General features: G+C 39.0%; 2 protein-coding genes and 1 long non-coding RNA gene across 4 annotated transcripts in view; 1 reads left to right on the top strand and 2 right to left on the bottom strand.

Annotated features, from left to right (window-relative positions):
- LOC123319555 (tachykinin-like peptides receptor 99D) overlaps nucleotides 1-20,354 on the bottom strand; it is a 709,883-nt gene that overhangs the window by 102,919 nt on the left and 586,610 nt on the right. The gene's annotated exons all lie outside the window — the stretch shown is intronic.
- LOC123319563 lies at nucleotides 165-2,174 on the top strand. The gene is made up of 3 exons (XR_006538514.1): nucleotides 165-237; nucleotides 1,871-1,990; nucleotides 2,045-2,174. It is a non-coding gene; the product is annotated as an uncharacterized LOC123319563 (long non-coding RNA).
- Nucleotides 10,930-11,727, bottom strand: LOC123319557. Its single transcript, XM_044906604.1, has 2 exons — nucleotides 11,338-11,727; nucleotides 10,930-11,005 (listed from the first exon to the last, which is right to left on the bottom strand). Exons 1-2 carry the CDS (start codon nucleotides 11,715-11,717, stop codon nucleotides 10,969-10,971), a joined length of 417 nt encoding a protein of 138 aa, XP_044762539.1. The 5' UTR covers nucleotides 11,718-11,727; the 3' UTR covers nucleotides 10,930-10,968.

Here is a 20,354-nt window from a genome sequence, read left to right as displayed (position 1 = left end):
TAGCGAGGAGTCTCCCTTCCGTTTCTGGAAACAGGTACCCAGCCCGCAGGTAAGTTAGGGACTCCACCCTATTCACATCTTCACTTTTCAGGTGAGCCGGATACCTGCCGTGTAAGGTCTTGGAGTTCCACTCTTCAATACGTTCTCCCTCGGTACACCTGGGGACCTGATACTCCGCATCAGAGAGCTTCAATGCTGATATTCTGTCATCTGCCTCGCGGATAGCCCTGAACACAGGTGAGTTATTCCTCAGGAAGTGCTGTCTTAAGTCACACACGTTTTTCCCATGGACGTCCTCCAAACTCAGCAGTCCTCTCCCCCCTTGATGTCGGGGGAGGTAAAGTCTCATAGTCGAGGAGTGGGGATGGTGTACTCCATATTTCGTCAACATAGATCTTATGTCCCTATCTAGACCCCGGAGGTCAGTCAATGACCAGTTGAGGATGCCGAATGAATAAGCCATGCCTGAGATCGCCCAAATGTTGATGGCTGTGAAGAGAGATTTGGAGTTGAGCTTAGCTCTAAGAAGCAATCCGACCCTGCTCAGAAGCTTTTTTTTAAAAGATTCCTTCATCTCTGGTGTTTTTATTTCAAGTGCTTGCTTGATTCCTAGGTACTTATATGGGGTATCCTCACTCAAGGCAGGTATCGTGATGTTATTCATTAGTATTGCTCCTTCCTCTGTCTCCTGAATTCGTCCCCTTCTGACATCTAGGACCGCGCATTTCTCGACTCCCATCTCCATTCCAATTGACTCACTGAAGGATGCCACTATTTCTAGCATTCTCTTAAGTTGTTCGAAATTTGCCCCATATAATTTCAGATCATCCATGAAAAAGCGGTGGTTAATAGAAACTTGTCTGTTCTTATTGATTACATATCCATATTTAGTCTTCCTGAGAATTAGGCTGAGAGGGTTGAGTGCCAAACAGAACCAAATGGGGCTCAGTGTGTCTCCTTGGAATATTCCCCGGTTTATTTTTATTGGCCCTGTTTTAATCATAGAGCCTCCCGATCGCATGTTGAGTGAGGTCCTCCAGTTCTTCATAAGGTGTCTCATCAGCTCAATTACCTTTTTAGATATTCCATGCATCTCCAGGACCTTCAATAGCCACGTGTGGGGAACGGAATCAAAAGCCTTCTTATAATCCACCCAGGCCACGGATATGTTTCTAAGCTTTTTTCGCGCTTGTTTGGTGATGATGTGGTCCATGACCAGAAGCTCCTTGCAGCCTTTTGTCCTGGCTCGGCAGCCTCCTTGCTCTTCAGTCATCAGATTGTGTTCTCTTAGGTGCTTGTTAATATTTTTCGTGAGGACGCCCGTAAGTATTTTATAAACCGATGGTAGACATGTAATGGGTCGGTAATTTTTAGGGTCTTTTCTATCGCCACCCTTCGGAATGAGGTATGTGACTCCTAGCGTGAAGAACTTAGGCACTAGAGAGGGGTTGTTCAAGGTCTCCTGTAGAAGCAGTGCAAGTTTTTCATGAACATTAGTGAAGTATTTCCACCAATAGTTGTGGATTTTGTCTGAACCTGGAGATGACCAGTTGTTACAGCTCTTAAGTATCTCTACTATATCTAATTGTTGTACCTTTATATCATCCATCGTTGTATTGGGGATAATTGACTCTGCTTCCTCCATCCAGTACGCCCTCTCGTCATGCACTCCTTGCTGAGACCACACTCCAGACCAGAAACCATGGGCATCCTGGGGTCTTAATTGATCAGCGTCCACTGCATCCTCGCCCTCCAGAGTACGGAAGAATTGTTTTTGATTTTTGAAAAACAGGTTGTTATTTTTGTAGCGCTTTACTCTTTCATTATACCGTCTAATACGGTTCCCTAATGCCTTAATTTTTTGTTTTAGTTGATCGGAAACAATAGCTATTTTTTCGTTGAAAGATGGGTCCCTACGTTTGATACGGGCTCCAGATGCTACCTTTCTAACAGCTTTAACTACTTTAGTATTTGGTGCCCCAGAGTTAAGGTAAGTATGAATAATCCCTATCTTCTTTCTCAAAGATGTAATTTTTTGTTCCAGGCGTAACTTCCAAGGGGGGATCGTGGGAGTTCTCGGTGTATCCCGCTGGTGACCAATCCGTTGCCCCAGCGTTTCACAGACCGTCACAGCACCCGCATAAACAACCTCCACCAGCTCCTCAAGCGTCGTCACACTCGTCAGGTGTTTTGGGAGAACAGAGTCAACTTTCCTCACCAGTTCGTAGGCCATCTTAGAGTATTTCAGCCGTGGGATCTCAGGCTTGCTCTCTGCTGCCACTCCCGAAAACCTCATCAGGTTCCCCTCAAAAGAGCGCTCAATCACGCCATCCTCTTGCTCTCCAACAAAAAGGCCACTTTTTCTTATTCCATAAGACGATTTTCTTCGGCCTGTTTCTGGTGGATCTTCAGTCTCTTCGAGCATAATACTTGGAAAACAGCCTTTCTTGATGTACTCTAGTTCAGCGCGAGATAGTTTTTGGTTAGCCAGAATCCATCGTACCCTATTGGAGAGTAACTGCGCATATGTCGGTCGATCGGGGCAGATGTCGTTCCATATCTCTACAAGTAGGCGCCTATAGGTGGTGTTAAGTCTCCCAGCAAGTTCCACAGCAATAAAATGCGCACGCATAACCATACAGTTGTCGTCCATTGTCCAGCGTGTTCGCCCATCCCGCTGTTGCCTTCTGGCAGCGGAGTGAACAGTTTGTGCACCCAAATTACCAGGGTTTTCTCCTTGCGGAGAAGCGGGATCCGGCCTTACGGTGCCATCTCGGAGGGGTGCGCCGTTTGCCCCACACGTACCTCCTACAGACCGAACCTCTGGACGGTTCCGAAAGGAGCCGGTCTGAGACTCCCTACCGCCCTGTGTTTTACTTCTAGTTACAGGAGCTCGCTAATTCGATGCCTTTCCAAGGATGCTAACCTTGGTCAGGTATGTTGACTCAGGTACGCGGGGGCGTCACTCCCCGAAGGTTCACGAACCCCCCTGCGCATTATATATATATATATATATATATATATATATATATATATATATATATATATATATATATATATATATATATATATATATATATATATATATATATATATATATATATCGAAACTTTTCGATGAAATTAAGCGCCGAACTCAGGGTCCTGACGAGAACATACTTTTGTACCTTGCCATGATGGATAACCTGTTCAAGCGCCTCACTGTCCCTGTTAATGACGATGTCCGATTGAAGATCCTTCTCCGTGATCTTTTCCCTTGCTATCTGAGTCAGATAGGTTTGACCAACATAACCTTAATTTCGCAACTTCTGGATATCGGAAGACAGCTGGGGGCTCGCAAGGAGTCTATCGAATCTTATGTGCCCCCTCCACGAAATAGGAGCTCTTTGGTGGAGCCAGATCTGGCTTACGTATATGCTGAAACCCCCTCCTCCTCTTCTCCTCAGGTGAATGCAGTTTTGACCTGATGGAATTGCCGGCAACCTGGTCATGCCGTTCGGCTAGGAAGAAGTAGTGCTTCCGCTGTGGTCGTCCAGATTTCACCGTTCGGACTTGTCCGGGGTGTAAGCCGTCGGAAAACTGATGGGGAAGACCTCTCATGGCAGTACGTGTGCCTTCCCTCAATCGACTGCCAGTGTTCGTTTGCCTCGACGTCAGAAAGCCATCTTAGATTATGTGTTGGCGCATGCGCATAATGATGAACGTCCATATTTGTCTGTTTCGGTTCTTGATTTCTTAGGGTTATTAGATTCGGGTGCTTCGAGCACGATTATAGGAGGTCCTGGATGGGATATATTGAAAAAGTTGAAGCTCATGATTAATTCTGATATTGTTGCTTCTTGTAGGGTCGCTAATGGTCAAAGTTGTTCAAGTATCGGTTCGGTTGATCTACCAATTAAGCTTGAGAATCGGGTTAAGATGATTTCAGCCTTGGTGGTTCCAGATTTGCCGCACACCTTGATTTTGGGCATTGATTTCTGGAGGAAGTTTGGTATCGTACCGGATCTTCATGGAGGGAACTGGGTCTTCCGGCGTGATGCTGATGTGTCTGTGGGTGCAATTGCCTCGGAGGAGCATCTGACTCCCGACCAGACCAGAATTCTGAATGAGGTTGTGCAGGAGGCTTTCAGGGACATGGGTGACTAGTTGGGGTGTACTAATTTGTTGGAGCATGAGATAAAAACTTCTTGTCGTCCCATCAAACAGAGGTATTATCCGGTTAGTCCGGTGATGCAGGGTCATATTGATGCTGAGTTGGATAAATTGCTCGAGCAAGGTATTGTCGAGCCCTCGACCAGCCCCTGGTCATCTCCCATTCTTCTCGTGAAAAAGAAGGATGTCTCGTACCGGTTTTGCGTCGATTACCGGAAACTAAACGCGGTTACGGAAAAAGATGCGTATCCCCTCCTATATAAATGCCACTTTGGATCAACTTCGCAATGCAAAGTTCCTATCGTCAAGGACATCAAGTCGGCATATTTTCAGGTGCCCCTGGAGAAATCTTCTCGCCCTCTGACTGCCTTTACAGTTCCCAATAGAGGTCTGTTCCACTTCCTTCGCTTGCCTATGGGACTATCTAATAGTCCAGCCACCTTCCAGCGTTTGGTTGACAGAGTCCTTGGTCCCGATTTGGAGCCTTATGTATTCGTCTATTTGGACGACATCATTATCATCACTGATACCTTTGAGAAGCATGTTGAGGTATTAAAGGAGGTCTTCAAGCGCCTGAAGGCTGCCAATTTAACGGTTTCTAAAAAGAAGTGTCATTTCTGCCGACCGGAACTTTTATATTTGGGATATGTGGTGGATTCTACAGGGTTAAGAATGGATCCAGCTAAGGTCCAAGTCATCTTGAACATACCGGTGCCCACAAGTGTCTCGGAGGTTCGACGTCTGCTGGGACAAGGTACCGACGATTCGTACCAAATTTTGCGGATCTAATTGCTCCTCTGACGGAGTTATTAAAAAAAGGTAGGCCTTTCAAGTGGAGTGTCCAATGTGATGAAGCTCTGAATAATTTGAAGGAGCGGTTGATTGGTGCCCCTGTGTTGTCTTGTCCTGATTTCTCGAAGCCATTCACTATACAGTGTGATGCTTCAGGTTATGGAATAGGTGCAGTCCTCACTCAACAACAAGAGGATGGAGAAAATGTGATATGTTATCTTTCTAGGTCTTTAACTCGGTTAGAACGCAACTATACCACCACGGAACGTGAATGTCTTGCCGTTCTATGGGCGATTGAAAAGCTGCGACCGTATATTGAAGGCACCCATTTCACAGTGATCACCGATCATGCATCTTTGCTCTGGCTGGACCGATTGGAGTCACCTTCTGGTCGACTAGCCCGTTGGGCGATCCGGCTCCAACAATATGATTATACCATTATTCATCGAAAAGGTAAATATAACATTGTACCTGACGTTTTGTCTAGGTCGGTACCCGTACTCGATACCGTTGACACTACCTTGGGTTGTTCCTCGGATCCGTGGTACAGGAAGCTTTTGGACGGGGTAGTCAAGACCCCGCACCGTTTCCCTTCATGGCAGTTGATCCAGGGTAAACTCTTCAAAAATGTTGCCCTCCGCATCCCCGAATTGGTATCTCCTTCTGACTACTGGAGAGAAGTTGTTCCGCGACCTCATCGGAAAGCCTTAATTGGAAAGGTTCACGAATCTCTTTTGCATGTTGGTGTGTATAAGACTTATCATAAGTTGGCCGAGCGCTATTATTGGCCCAAAATGCGATCCGACGTAGCCTCGTTTATCCGTCGATGTATCACTTGTCATGCCATCAGATCGGAGCAGCGAAAACCTCCTGGTTTCATGCTCTCTAAACAGGTATCAATCCATCGACCATTCGAACTTATGTCTGCCGATCTGGTTGGACCTTTGCCTCGAACTCGCTCAGGTAACCAATATATTTTTGTCATCGCTGATTGTTTCAGTAAGTTCCCTCTACTTTTTCCGTTGCGTTTCGCTACCGCGTCGGCGATTGTGAAGATATTGTATACCCATGTTTTTCCTATCTTTGGGTGTCCAAATTCCATCATTTTGGATAATGGCGTGCAGTTTCGTTTCAAGCAAGTTACTAATTTTCTGAAATCTTATAATGTTAACATTCAGTATACGGCCTTAAAGCGAATCCGGTCGAGAGAATTAATAGGGTTATTAAAACTATGTTGAGGTCATATCTTTCAGAAGATCAGTGAGGTTGGGATAGACAGTTGAGCCAGGTTGGTTTTGCCATTCGCTCCTCAAAGCATGAAGTAACCGGTCATTCCCGAAATGTGATTGTCTTCGGAAGAGAAATTTCATTAAAGGGTGAAAACGCCTTCCCTGACCGGATTCAGTTCGACAGATCAGCTTTGACTAAGGAGCGCGAACAAGCCTTCGCGAGGCTGTACGCGGATGTCCAGAGAAAGTTGTCGCGAGCGTACGAAACCAATAGCCGCGCATACAATCTTCGACGACGGAATGTTCAGTATACGGTTAACCAATTGGTGTGGAGGAGGAATCAGGTGTTGTCCGATGCGGCGAAGTATTTTTCAGCTAAGTTGGCACCGAAGTATGTTGGGCCTTTCTTGGTCACGAAGCGAGTCTCCCCTTGGACCTATGAATTTCAGGGTGAGGATGGTAAATACCAGGGTGTTTGGCATGTTAAGGATTTGAAATCTCACCCACCGGACCAACAAGCAACTGGACACCTGTCAGACTAGTCTCGTTATTTTCCGGACTCGGGGCAGAGGATATCTGTCCCTTGCTTATGCATAAATTGACTAGGGTGGTCACAACCCCTATCCAGTGGTTGGCATACCACTACGGTACATTCCAGACCACGGCAGTAACCTTGCTGGTATGGTTGATGTGACCTATATTTTCCTTTTGGTGCGATGATGAGCGGGGCAGAGGATAGCTGTCCCTTGCTTTTGCATAAATTGACGAGGGCTGTGGCGGATTTACCATAGAGGCTGAGTAGGCTGCAGCCTAGGGCGGCAGATTTTAGGGGGCAGCAAATTTGGGGACAATTTTGTTTGCACTAATTATAGAAACTGAAATACTTGTATTTCGTAGATATTTTAATATCTATCTACATCTGATTTTCTTATCCATAACTTAATAACTATATATATATATATAATACATATCACAGTCTCAATGGGTCTTAAATCTACAAAGTTAAATACGTTAATATCCTAATCTAATTCTTAATTCTAAACACTGATTAGTCATTATTACTAGTTATGAGAAATACGGTTTCACTCTGTTCTTGTGCACTTCTTTGAGTTTGTTGTTGGCCGTTTTCACAATAATGTTCGGGTTTCGCACTTCCACTATTTCGTAGGGACCGTTAAATAAGGGGTCAAGTTTATTGTCAATGTTCTTATTATTCAAGAGCACCTTATCTCCTACTTTATAGTTTATTTCGTTACATTTCCTGTCGAAACTCTCTTTTCTCTTCAATTTTGTCTTTACCAAGTTTTCTCTAGCATCTTTCCATGCCGTTTGCAACCTATATTTTAGTTCAAGAGGATAGTTGTCAAAATTGTAGATTGGATCTACTTGGTTTTTTAAATTTTGTGGCAATCTACTAGGTTTTCCGAAAACTAATTCGTACGGAGTATAGCGAGTTGAAGAGTTAACGGTATTGTTATATGAAAAGCACCAATACGGAACCCAATTACTCCAGTTGTTACTTTCCTTAGCTGCGTGCATACGAAGGAAAGCTCCTAAGTGTTTATGCGAATTTTCGAGCGCACCTAGTGTTTCGTGGTGATAAGCTGTTGAATTGAATTGCTTAATTTTGAGCAAATCACACGATTCACTAAATATTCTTGATAAGAATTCAGTGCCTTGGTCTGTAACAACTTCAGAAGGTATACCATATCTTAAAACAAAGTTTTGAATAAAAGATTTCGAAACTGTTTCTGCTTCTTTGTTTGGTAGTGGGTAACACTCTACAAATTTGGTTAAGTCGCATTGAATTGTGAGTATATATTTGTTATTTTCGATATCTATAGGTAATGGACCTACGAGATCTAGAAAAATTTTCTGAAAGGCAGACGAAGCTGTGGTAGTGATTGTCAAAGGTTCTTTTCTAGGTAAAGAATGTTTATGACGTTGACAATCATCACACTTCTTTACAAATTTTTCAACATCAGATCTTAAGCCATTCCAGAAATACTCTCTTTTGATATTGTTGAACATGCGTTCGATACCTGCATGTCCACCGGTTGGAAGCATGTGAAAATCGTTCAGAATTATTTGCCTTAATTCTCTGTCTTCGATTCGCGTTACATCTCTTATTATATTAATCTTTAAGGATGTTCCTAGAATTTCATTCTTATAATTTGTCAACATATTCAAAAATTTTTTATTACTAGCTAGCTTTATGAGGTACAATTCTAATATATTATTTTCTGCGCATAATTTTTCCAGTTTCCTCAACGATGTACCTAAGTCGTACGCTGATCGGATATCCTGGTTAATGAAAATAATTTGTGAATTCACATTATATATTAAATTCTCATTGTAATCCTCTAAATGTTGATTTTTCAAATTATGAAATTCTTTTTCTGAAATTGGTCTTAACTCAACACTTTTTGCTGGACGTTTTAAAACTTCGACAACAACAGGGTGATCAATCCTTTTGCCATCGGAGGCATTCGTCTCATGTTGTTTAGAACCTACTTCATTGTTAGTTCGAGATCTCGTCATGACGCATATATTTGCAACTATACCGTTCGTCATTTCATTGAGTTCTGCTGAATCTATTTTAATACGCGATAAGGCATCTGCTGTTACATTTTCTGAACCTTTTACATAATGAACCGTGAAGTCATATTCTTCTAAAATCAAACGGAATTTGGTTAATCGACTAGATGGATTGGTCATACTGAACAAATAAATCAGTGGTCGGTGATCTGTTAAGATTTTAAATTTCCGTCCATACAAATAAGGTCTGAAATGTTTGACTGACCAAACTATTGCTAAGAGCTCTTTTTCAATTGTACAATAGTTCTTTTCTGCTGGATTCAAACTTCGTGAAGCAAAAGCTATTGGATGGTCATTAGAATTTGATAAAACTGAACCTAATGCAAATCCACTAGCATCCGTTCTTAGAATGAATTCGTTATTCTCTGAAAAATCTGGATATTGTAGAATAGGTGCTGTCCGAAGGACTTGCCTTAAGGTTTGAAATGATTTTTCGCAATCTTCCGTCCATTGAAAAATTTTTCCTTTGCGTGATAAGTTGTTCAAAGGTTGAGCGATTGCTGCAAAATTTTGAATGAATTTCCTATAATAATTAGCCAATGCAACAAAACGTTTTAATTCCTCAGAGCTTGTAGGTACAGGATATCGTGAAATAGCATCGATTTTTTCTGGATCTGGCGAAATACCCTTATCCGAAATGATATGACCTAGATACAACATTTCCTTCTTCAAGAATTCACATTTACTAGGATTCAATTTCAAATTAACCTCCCTCAGTCGTTGCAATACTTTCACTAAATTTTGATTATGGTTTTGCAACGAATGTCCAAAGACTATTAAATCATCCAAATAAATAAAACATGAATCGTAATTTAAACCTGACATAGCTATTGTCATAAGTCTTGAAAATGAGCTAGGGCTTGTTTTTAAACCCATTCCTAGTCTTTTCATTTGATATTGACCTCTTTCAGTTGTGAACGCAGTGTAAGGTCGGCTTTGGGGATGTAGTTCCAGCTGGTAATATCCTTGCGCTAAATCTAGATGAGAAAAGTAAGTTCCTCCTGACAAGGAATCTAGTATTTCAGTAATGTTTGGTAATGGAAATTTATCACCTTTAATTTGCTTGTTCAGTAATCTATAATCTAATACTACTCGAAATTTCTTAACTCCATTGTGATCTGGTTTCTTTGGTACTATTAGTAACGGTGAGGACCATTCAGATCTGGCTTTCTCTATAATCCCGTCTCGTAGCATTTTGTCTACTTGTTTATGAATTTCATTTTTCTGCGAATGCGGTAATCTATACGGTTTTACATAAACTGGTTGAGCATCTGGTTTGAGTAAAATTTTTTGTGGGTATAAATTGGTAACAGTTAAAGGATCACCGTCTACATGAAAAATATCTGCATACTTGGCACAAATTTTTTGTACGGAAGCTATTTCTTCCTTGTTCAATGATTTCATATTGATTGAATCTAATATTTCATCTACTCTTTGTACGGATATTTCATTTCTACCATAATTTATAACATCGAAATTTGAAAGACTCTCCAGTTTTGGAATAAAATTTTTCAACTTTACTTCTCTATCGTTCACATTTAACAATCTAATTGGAACTCTATTATCTTCCGGTTTTGCGATCATTCCTGCGATGATAACGCCTTCGCATATTTGTTCGTTTAGAATGACACATTCTTCTGTTTCCTCAGTATGACAATAATGAATTATTTCGCATCTAGGTGGTATAATAGTATAATGTTCAACTTTGGATTTCAACGGTACCTTAATTTCTCCATTATTATTCTTTAGTTTCAAAATGAAATTTTCGTAATCAATTACTGCTTTGTGTTTTTTGAAAAAATCTGATCCTAGTACACCTTGTATACTTGAGTCAAAGGACTTTATAACTGAAAAATTGTGGGTGAATTTTGCATATTTAAAAATAATTGAAATGTTTGCGGAGCCCATGGAAGATGTGCATCCGGCTATACCTTTGATCTTTATTTTTTCTTTGGTATCTAAATATTCTCCTTTCGCTAAAAATTCTGAAAATATACAGGTAATGCTTGCACCTGTGTCAATTAAAAAATTCAATTCATTCTTGCCATATTTCACTGAAACATAATTCAAGGCATTCAAATTGTAACTAACATGACTGTTGGTCACGAAAAAACTTATCTGCTTCGGTATTTTGCTCTGTACAAGAGTTTGTGCCATTATCGGCAAAATATGCTCTTTGCTGTTTCGAGTACCCTTTGTTATTGTTTTTCGAATGATTGGTGAACTTGCGACCGCGACCTTGTCCGTAATTATTTTTCGCTGAATTGAAATTATGCTTGTTGGTATTCTCTTTGCGGTCACGACCTCGATGTGAATGGTCAAAATTTCCTTTTCGATTAAAATCATTACGATTTCGATTGAAATTTTTCATATGGAAAACTTTCTGGCTAGATGCTTGAGATGAAATTTTTACAAGTTCCTCTTCTTTAGCTGATGCTACAGCATCTTTGAGGTTGTCAAAATTTCTTGCCTTTATGATAGTTCTGATTTCCGTATTTCGTAATCCGTTGGAGAATGCGCCTAGAGCAATTTTTTCATTCACTTTGGCTAAAACAGTTAATGCTTCTGGTGCATTATCTGCTTGAGCGATCGTTAAATCGAGAGACAACTGTTCAACTAGTTTAGCAAAATCTTCTATTGTCTTATTCTCTTGTTTCAGATTGTGGAGTTGAGTTGATAAAGCTGTTGGTGACTTTTTAGTTATGAGGGTTTTTTTCATATCTATTACCAAATCTTCAACTTTCTGATACTCTTTCCGTAACCTCAATTTAGCATTTGCAGTCAATTTGATTTTTAGCACATAATTGATCAGAGACTTTTTACCTTGATCATCGAGCATATCGGTATATAACTCTATGGCATCAATTAATTGCAATACGGACTCTTCTTCATTGGTAATAGCTGGCAATAAAGAGGATGCTGTCCTCAAGTCAAATTTTTCCGTCATTGTTGATTTTTCTGAGTTCTGTTTATCTTCAATTAATTTAGACCTTTCTTGAAGCAATTTTCTAGATTCTGACAGTGACTTTTCTATGATTGCTTGGTGAGGATGCAATGCTATGAGAAAATTTGGTTCCGACTTGACAGTTTTATTCAACTTGTTAAATTTATATTCTAACTGCACTAGTTCATTGAGAAATTTATCGACTCTATCGGCCCGTTCCCTACGTTCTCGCGGCTCCTTTCTGATATTTTCGAGAAATTTTTGAGACACCCCACTTAACTCGGCAAATAGTTCATCAAATTCCATGGAAAATTAGACATAACAAGGAAAAAATTCTTACGGTATATTTTTCCTTTACACTAAATCCTGGTGGCTTCTCCTATTGCGACCCCATCGGACTATATCCGGAACATCACATTCCCTTCGAATTTCTTCGTTTCTCCTTCTGTCTCGTAATGTGAGGCCTAGGACGTTTCTGAGCACTTTCATCTCGGCAGTTCGTAGTGCGTTCTTCATTAATTTAGTATCGGCTCTCGTTTCAATCCCATCTTGGCTTGGTTACGAATACTCAGGCAAAACCATATGGACCTCTAACCGCATACGACTAGCAGGATCGCCATGTGATGTACCCAACTAGGGTAGGTTCGGCTAATCGTCTATGCGGTGGAGGGATGACGAATAATGTTCGGCAGACTCATCAAAGGTGTTTATTTCTTAAGACATGTTGAACGGAGCACATACTATAGAATTGACAACTGTATGATGTAATTCAATTATGAATGAATACACACACTGAATGAATCTTCCTTAGCCAAATGCTATATATTATTTATACATTGTTTACGGGTTGTGTTTATAATACATCATGAATTGATAAATATGAATGACAATGGTTATAAACATACAGATATCGATTACGTGTGATTTCAAGATCAATTCTATCTATCTGAGGCACGTTCTAATAATGATGTAAGGTTTCACAGGCCTTGCCGTCTCACGTATGAAAATATACAGGTTGTTCATACTGATACATACTACAGGACTCTCACACGATCATAGTCGTGTTGATAGTTGTATGCTGCCTATAGCTTTTATAGGTTGAGCTCTTCTTTGGTTACATTTAAATCCTTAACTGATCTCTCGGTCTTCGGTGGTAGGTTCTTGACCTTCTAGCTTCTTCCGTTGGATCGTAGTCGACTAATCTTCGTAGTTCCTTATTTGGATGTTGTTTGGCTTTGTCGAATAACCTTTCCGCCTTTCTCTTCATAAATTCTGTAACTGGTTCCCATTCCAAGTCCTTGTAGATTTGTTTGTTCCTAACAAACCAGGGTACGTCCATCGCCATTCTAAGGAGTTTATTCTCAGTGGCCTGTATTCTCTTGATGTGGGTCTTGGCTGCGAAGCCCCATGCCGCCGATTCATATGTGAGTTGTGGTCTCGCAATAGTTTTAATCATCGTCAACTTGATGTTCTTATTCATATGACTTCTTCTGCCTATGAGTGGATAAAGTTTACTCATTGCGGCTTTTGTTTTATCAACAGCACATTTGATGTGGTTTTTCCATGTAAGTCCTCTGTCAAGCGTCACTCCTAGGTATGTTGCTTCATTTTTCCATTCAACCTGGCGCCCTACTCTCATTATCGGTTCCGAACATTGAACCCACCCCATCTTCACTGAGTGAGCCGTGGATACCCTCGCTTGGCAGCCCGGGTATTTCTTGCGTTTTGGTGTGACGAAAGGTCACAATTGATATTTACCACCTTTGTACAAAAATAAAAAAGTTTAGCCATGTCGGAGACCTCAGATAATGAGGGTTCCTACATGGAAGCTTCCGAAGAAGTCGATGACTTCAGCGAGAATGAGTCTGAAGAATAGACTACTTTACAGGAGAAAAACGAGCAAATGAAAACTCAAATCGCGAAACTGAATGAAACAGTTTGCCAATTGATAAATGAACTCCGCCTAGCGAAAGAAGAAATAAGTGAGCTTTCAGCGCCGAAACCCCCTACATTTGCCGAAATTGCGAGTTCGGCAGCGAGAAATTATGTCAGTTCTGACATTAAAAGGAATCAAGCAACGCTGATTGCTAAACCTCAAAACGCGCCCCCATATAAACGCGCGCGTAAAGACAGCTCCTCGTCAAACGAGGAAAATACCAAAAAACACCTGGAGTGCCTAGAAAAGACAAAATTCCTCCCATCACGATGATGGGCGTCTAAGATTGGGTAGAAACTTCTAAAGCACTCTACACCAAGAAGTTCAATTATAGACGCGCAACCGTAGTTAAAGACGGTCAACCGCGTCAACCGTAGATGATTATAGAAAATTACCAAATTTTTCGAACAGCATGGTGAAGAATTTTTTACCTACCAAATGGAGGAAGAGAAGAAGATATATGCCGTCATCAGGCATTTACCAATCGACGCTGATCTTGCGTTGATTAAAGACGACCTGATATTCCAGGGAATATCAGACGCTGAGGTGTCCAGAATGACATCGAACAAGACAAAGAAGCCCATACCTGGTTAAAACCCAGAAAAAGAAAATCTTCGAAGTGAAGCGACTCTACAATCTCTGTATTGTGGTTGAACACGAAAAGAGGCCTGAAAGTCCAAGCCAGTGCATTAGGTGCCGAAAGTACGGACATGCACAAAACAAATGCTCCTTTTCGTGTAGATGCGTGAAGTGCTCAGGAAGCCATAGCAGCAATGACTGCACACTCACCAGAAAAGGTGAAGAGAGAAGTGCCACATACGTCTTATGTGGAGAGGAGGGCCATCCAGCTAGCTACAAAGGAGGTAGCGAGTTCAAGCTGGTGACCAGAAAGAAGAATTCACGAAAACCAGCTGAACAGAAAAAGCCGGTAACAAAAACAACAACTACTGTTCAAAAAATTCGGGGAGTAGCGAAGACCAAACCTGCAGAACAGAAAAAGTAAAGGGAGACTCCAAAACCGGTTCAGAAAAAAGTAGAACAGAAGAAGCCTCCAATGAAACAGGCTTTGAACAGTCAACAAGAGAAGAAAAAGATATCTGAATCAGCCGATTATTTAGATATCTTCACGGAAAAAATTTTCAACCAGATAATGTTGAAAATTGAGAGGGAAATGGAGAAAACACTCAAGCTTTATTCAGTAAACTGAAATAATGGACCGTACGGATATTAGGAAGAAATCCCTCAAGATAATCTCGTGGAACATAAACGGGATCAACACTCGGAAAGCCGAGATAGAAGAAATAATATCAGAGAGACAACCTGATATTATATCCCTACAGGAAACAAGATTAAACCGGAACGGACGACTGAATTTCATGAATTATGAAACATACAGATGTGACAGAATTACAAACACCGGAGGAGGAGTAGCAATATTGGTGAGAACAGATCTGAAACATTACTTCAAAAGTAGATCCGACGAAGCACAAGGAGAAACAGAAACAGTGACGATTGTTGCCGAATTAAACCGTCAAAGAGTCGAAATTATCTCGGCATACAAGCCACCACAAAATAATTTTTTGGAAGGAGAGATAAACAACATGTTGGAAGGAACAAACCCAGAAATCTGCATCGGAGATTTCAACTGTAAATCCCCATCATGGAATTGCAAAACAAAGAATAGAAATGGAAAAAAACTCAAGGATTCTGCCGAAAAACAAAATGCCATAGTGATTGGACCAGAGTTACCGACATATCTTGCTTTTGGTATAGGAATATCAGATGTAATTGATATCGCGATATTGAAAAATATAACTCAAGAATTCTCTTGAAACTTTGGAAGATGGAACCTCCAACCACAATCTCGTGGAATTGACAATTGTAGAAGAACCAAGAGAAAAACTGATGGAAATAGGAGAATATACCAATTGAGCTAAATACAGCTATTCAATACATTCGGAAATAACAGAAATTCCAACAATAAGCACTCCAGAGGATCTGGAATATGCGGTTGATAAACTGGAAGAGATTATATTGAAAGCTTACGAAAAAAGCACGAGAAGAGCGAAGAGACCAGCACCAAGTCATCCGTATGGCGATACGCCTAAAGAAGTTAAAGATCTTATACGAGAAAATCGAATACACAGAAGAATATATCGGATGAATAAAAATGATCTGAATAGAAGGAACCTCAACCGCCATAGCCAAGTTCTGAAAAATGCCCTGAAAGATCTAAGAACAAGTAGATGGAACAAAAGGGTTCAAGAACTGAATACAATTGATCATTCTGCATAGAGAATGCAAAAAAACCTACGAGGAGAGAATTCAAAAATTGCACCCCTACACGGAGAAAGGGGAACTCGATCGAACGAGAATCGAGTATAAATTACAGGATAGACGACGATAATGAGGATTTGGAAGAACTGCTTGAAGGAATTGATGAAGAAATTGATGAATTACCAGCGGCTGCTGAGATAGACAAACCAACATCGCCAAATGAAATCAGGGAAATAATTAGTAGTTTGAAGAAGAGGAAAGCTCCCGGAAGCGATAAAATAACAAATGTTATGTTAAAGAAATTACTTATAAAAGTTATAGCCGCTCTAACAAATATAGGGAATAGAATTATGAGGACAAAACACTCTACTGAGAAAAATCTTGAGGTTACAATGTGAAATTACCCATATATTAGCTGGACAGGTTACAGTTACACAGTTGGATTATTTTTTTCACAAATAATATCTGGATGTTTCTACAAGGGTGATCCGAAATTTAATGAAAAATGTGAAACTATCATGTATATTTCCAGTGAATATGAAATTTGCAGAAAATATGTGTTAATTCTCTGTGATATCACAAGGGTTGTAATATTCACCTGAAAAATTACAACTGCAATGCAATATTACCATAAATTTGTGAATTTCAACATAAAAAGGTAATTTCACATTATTGTGATCCAAATTTTTTTTTAATCACATTAATTTTGTGAATTATCACATGAAAATGTGCTTTCACAACGTTATTTCATAAAGTTATTGTGATTTAAGAATTTTTCTTGTGAGTTTGCGAAGAAAAAAATGTTGTGTTGTAGAATTACAATGCAGAACCCTTTTAATTTTAAAATTTCCTTACGAATGTTCTTATAAAATGTGTTATTAAGGTTGTTGTGAAATTCCCACGATGAAATATAATTGTACAACATGATATCGCGGTACAATTTCCTTCAAGAATGGAACACTTTTTATTTACATGTCTACAGCAAAAGAAAAATATTACGGGAAATTGTTGATATTTATTATGGTCAAAATATTTCTCTCGAATATGGAAACACAATAAAAAAATAGATCAATCGGTTTCCATTAGAGCGTTGCAAAGGTACCGCTTGAAATTTCATAAACAACTGAAGATCTTACGAAGGCCAAAATTGTGCTGTTCTTTTTCCGATCCACAGAGTCTTATCTGAAGATGACTTTTTAGAAGCTCAACCCGTGGCAGCTCCAGGAGCTTTCGGGCGTAGATCGGTGAAGGAAAGACGAATTTTTTTGTTTTTATAACTATCCTGTGCATGTCTAGAAGGGGTTTTTTTATTGCTGCCTCCCAACCTCATTTTTGGACTGCTGCCTTATATTGATCTGTGTCCACACACCCCAATGCCTGTACCTCTTTCTGATTTTGATCCATCAGTAAAACATAGAGTCCATACGGATTAGTTTTGTCCAATTTATTCATCGCATTGAGACAGTCCACAATGACGTTTTTTGTAGAAATTTTTTTCTCGACTTGTTTTTTATATGAATACATTTCTGAAGATATAAATAAAGTATATTTCATTCTATTCTTTGTATAATTCATATATAGATTATGGGTTCCTGCGTTTCTCCTCAATCATAATCTAAAAACAAATTCTGTTTGTCACTTGGTCAGAAAATATTTTGAGTAGGTACTGCTGAAAAAACTCGCAAGTCTGGGTATTTAATGAAACTTTCTCCATCATCATAATTATAAATATTAGGAGTGAATTTTGGAATAGAGGGAGTTAGGATATATTCAATGGAATAATCATCTGTTCTGACTGGTGATATAAAATATCTAGTCTAGACTTGATATAATTGATAATAGCAAATTTGAGGAATAATCATTTTGATTTATAAAATCCAACGGTTCAGCTAGTATTGGCCAGAAAATAACAAGTACTATTGGATGTGGTGTTATCGGCAGGTGGATGTTATAGCCGAAACATTGGATTTTATAAATCAAAATGATGCTGAAAGACTATGTATCATTCTATAAAATATCTATTTTAAAAATGTGTTAAACACGAGAACTTCGTGAATAAGATGCGAATCCATAGCTTGAACGTAATATTACAATATGATTGCCAATATCAAGTCATTTTCCATCTATGGGGTACGTGACGTCGCTCGGCTGGATCCGAATTCACAGCTTCAATGGAATTTTATAACGCAATTGTAAAATCCCGACTTTTATCTGTTTCTAGATTCATTCCGTGGCCAATCAAAACCTTTCCTGCAACTGGCAGGCTGTTGCCCAATCTCATATCCTATCGTAGATACTCACTCTCTCACCTCTGTGTCTGCAAGAATTCTGAAGTGCGAAGAGTTATACATGGTTCAGTTTTTTGTTTTCTATGATTTAGTTCTTTCAAGTTCCAATTATTTTTGCCCTCCAAGTTCTTTGAAGGTTTCAAGTTTTTAGCAAAAGAAATATATACTAGTAAGTAGATAAATCATATTTTTTGAAATCGATGTTTATTTTTTCGATTTGTGGTTTTCCTTTGGCAGATACTAATGAAAAAAAAATGAACATCGTATGCATACAACTTATTCAATTATTCTGTATCGAAATATTGCTATTGGATTTTTACTTATTTCATTTTTTTTCATTTTTTTCAGGAATAAACCACCGACACGACTTCTTTATGTAAAAACGATATTTGTTTACAACTTATGTATTCAGGGAGGCCCTCGATTTAATTTATGGAAATGTTCCGAAAGATTCATTTCAACATCCATCCGGATTCTGGAAGTAAGTCAAGCACGACAAAAAAAAGTTTTATAGAAAAAAAATTCATGAATTTATCTATTCCAGAAGATTGTGTCTTTTTTGATGGAAAAAGACCAGGTATACTTTGTTTTTCAATTTTAATTGATACTGTTATGATATGAACCGCTAAATAAGCGCATAATTATATCAATATTTTCAGAAGCGTATATTTCATAGTTGAATGCTTCACAATTATGTTGATTTTTTTTATATTTTGAAAAATAAGATGATATATCATAGGAAAGAATGTATTTTATATTGTGGTTGTTGTTTTTGTTTAATGTAATGTTTCATATTGTTTTTTATATTGAAGATCATATTAATTTCATGTTGTGGTTGTTTTTTAACTGATAAAATCTATCATATCTTTCGTTTTCCATATTGATGATTATATTTTATGTTGTGGTTGTTGTTTTTTATTTAATATAATCTTTCTTTTTTTCATATTGAAGTTATATTTTAGGCAGTAATTGTGCCAAATTTAGTTGAATTTTTGAAATTCACAATTTAGTTCTGTAAAACTACTTTGATCAATAACAAAATAAAGACAATTATCCAGTAGTTTTCATGGTTTTTTTCACGAAGTAATTTTAAAGGGTGTGGGGTTTTTTTTACAATGAATTCTGGAATTTTAACAAATACTCGAAATTCACAATTAAATTCTGTGAATCTGCTCTCTTTATTCACAACATTCGAAACTTGCTGCCCATTGACGAAATGTAAGAGTTACTTCTCTAATCTAGATAGAAAGTGGATAAATGCTGAAATTATTTCAGCGAAACAAGAATTAATGGGTCTTCACTGGTTACATAAAAATTTGCCTTTGACTATTTTTCAACGGTCGCTGAATGAAAACTGAGTGCTTATTACGGAAATTCATTCTCTTCCTCATGTACCTCATTAGGTAGGTATACTGAGCTCAATTTTTTTTTTCATCCTCTTTTAGAGTATGAAGTATTAAATACAATTAGATCACTTAAGAATACAAAGAGTATAGTGGAATGAATTATATTTCTTCCAGCATCTTGAAACTTGATATCGCTTCTCACTTTGCACATGTAATCAATCTATCAGTTAGTTCTGGCGTTTTTCCTCATCTCCTAAAGAACGCTCTCGTTCTTCCGATCTATAAAAAAAATATCGCGCATGATATAGCGAACTACAGACCTATTTCAAGGGAAAAAGCGCGGAAAGGTTCGGATCATGGCAGTAACCGATCTGCCGCGGACATGTAAAATAAGAAATAGATCACGCCTTCAACAGTAAGGCAGGTAAATAATAAACAAATTAATTCAGATGCATAACATCCGCAGATAATAAAATCAACGAATGTTACGATCTAAATCGAACTAACAAACTACCATCGCTCGAAGTATTACCAGTATTTAATTATCTGCGGATGTTATGCATCTGAATTAATTTGTTTATCATTTACCTGCCTTACTGTTGAAGGCATGATCCATTTCTTATTTTACATGTCCGCGGCAAATCGGTTACTGCCATGATCCGAACCTTTCCGCGCTTTTTCCCTTGCTTAATTATCGTTATATACGATATATGCAATATGGGAATAAATCATATGGATACATACTGCTATCTTCGCTCTGAGAGTTAGGAAATTGAATTGGGTTGGTTCCCGT

This window comes from Coccinella septempunctata, chromosome 8, assembly GCF_907165205.1.
Source record: "Coccinella septempunctata chromosome 8, icCocSept1.1, whole genome shotgun sequence".
Classification (NCBI taxonomy): domain Eukaryota; kingdom Metazoa; phylum Arthropoda; class Insecta; order Coleoptera; family Coccinellidae; genus Coccinella; species Coccinella septempunctata.
This window is presented reverse-complemented; position numbering and strand designations above follow the sequence as displayed.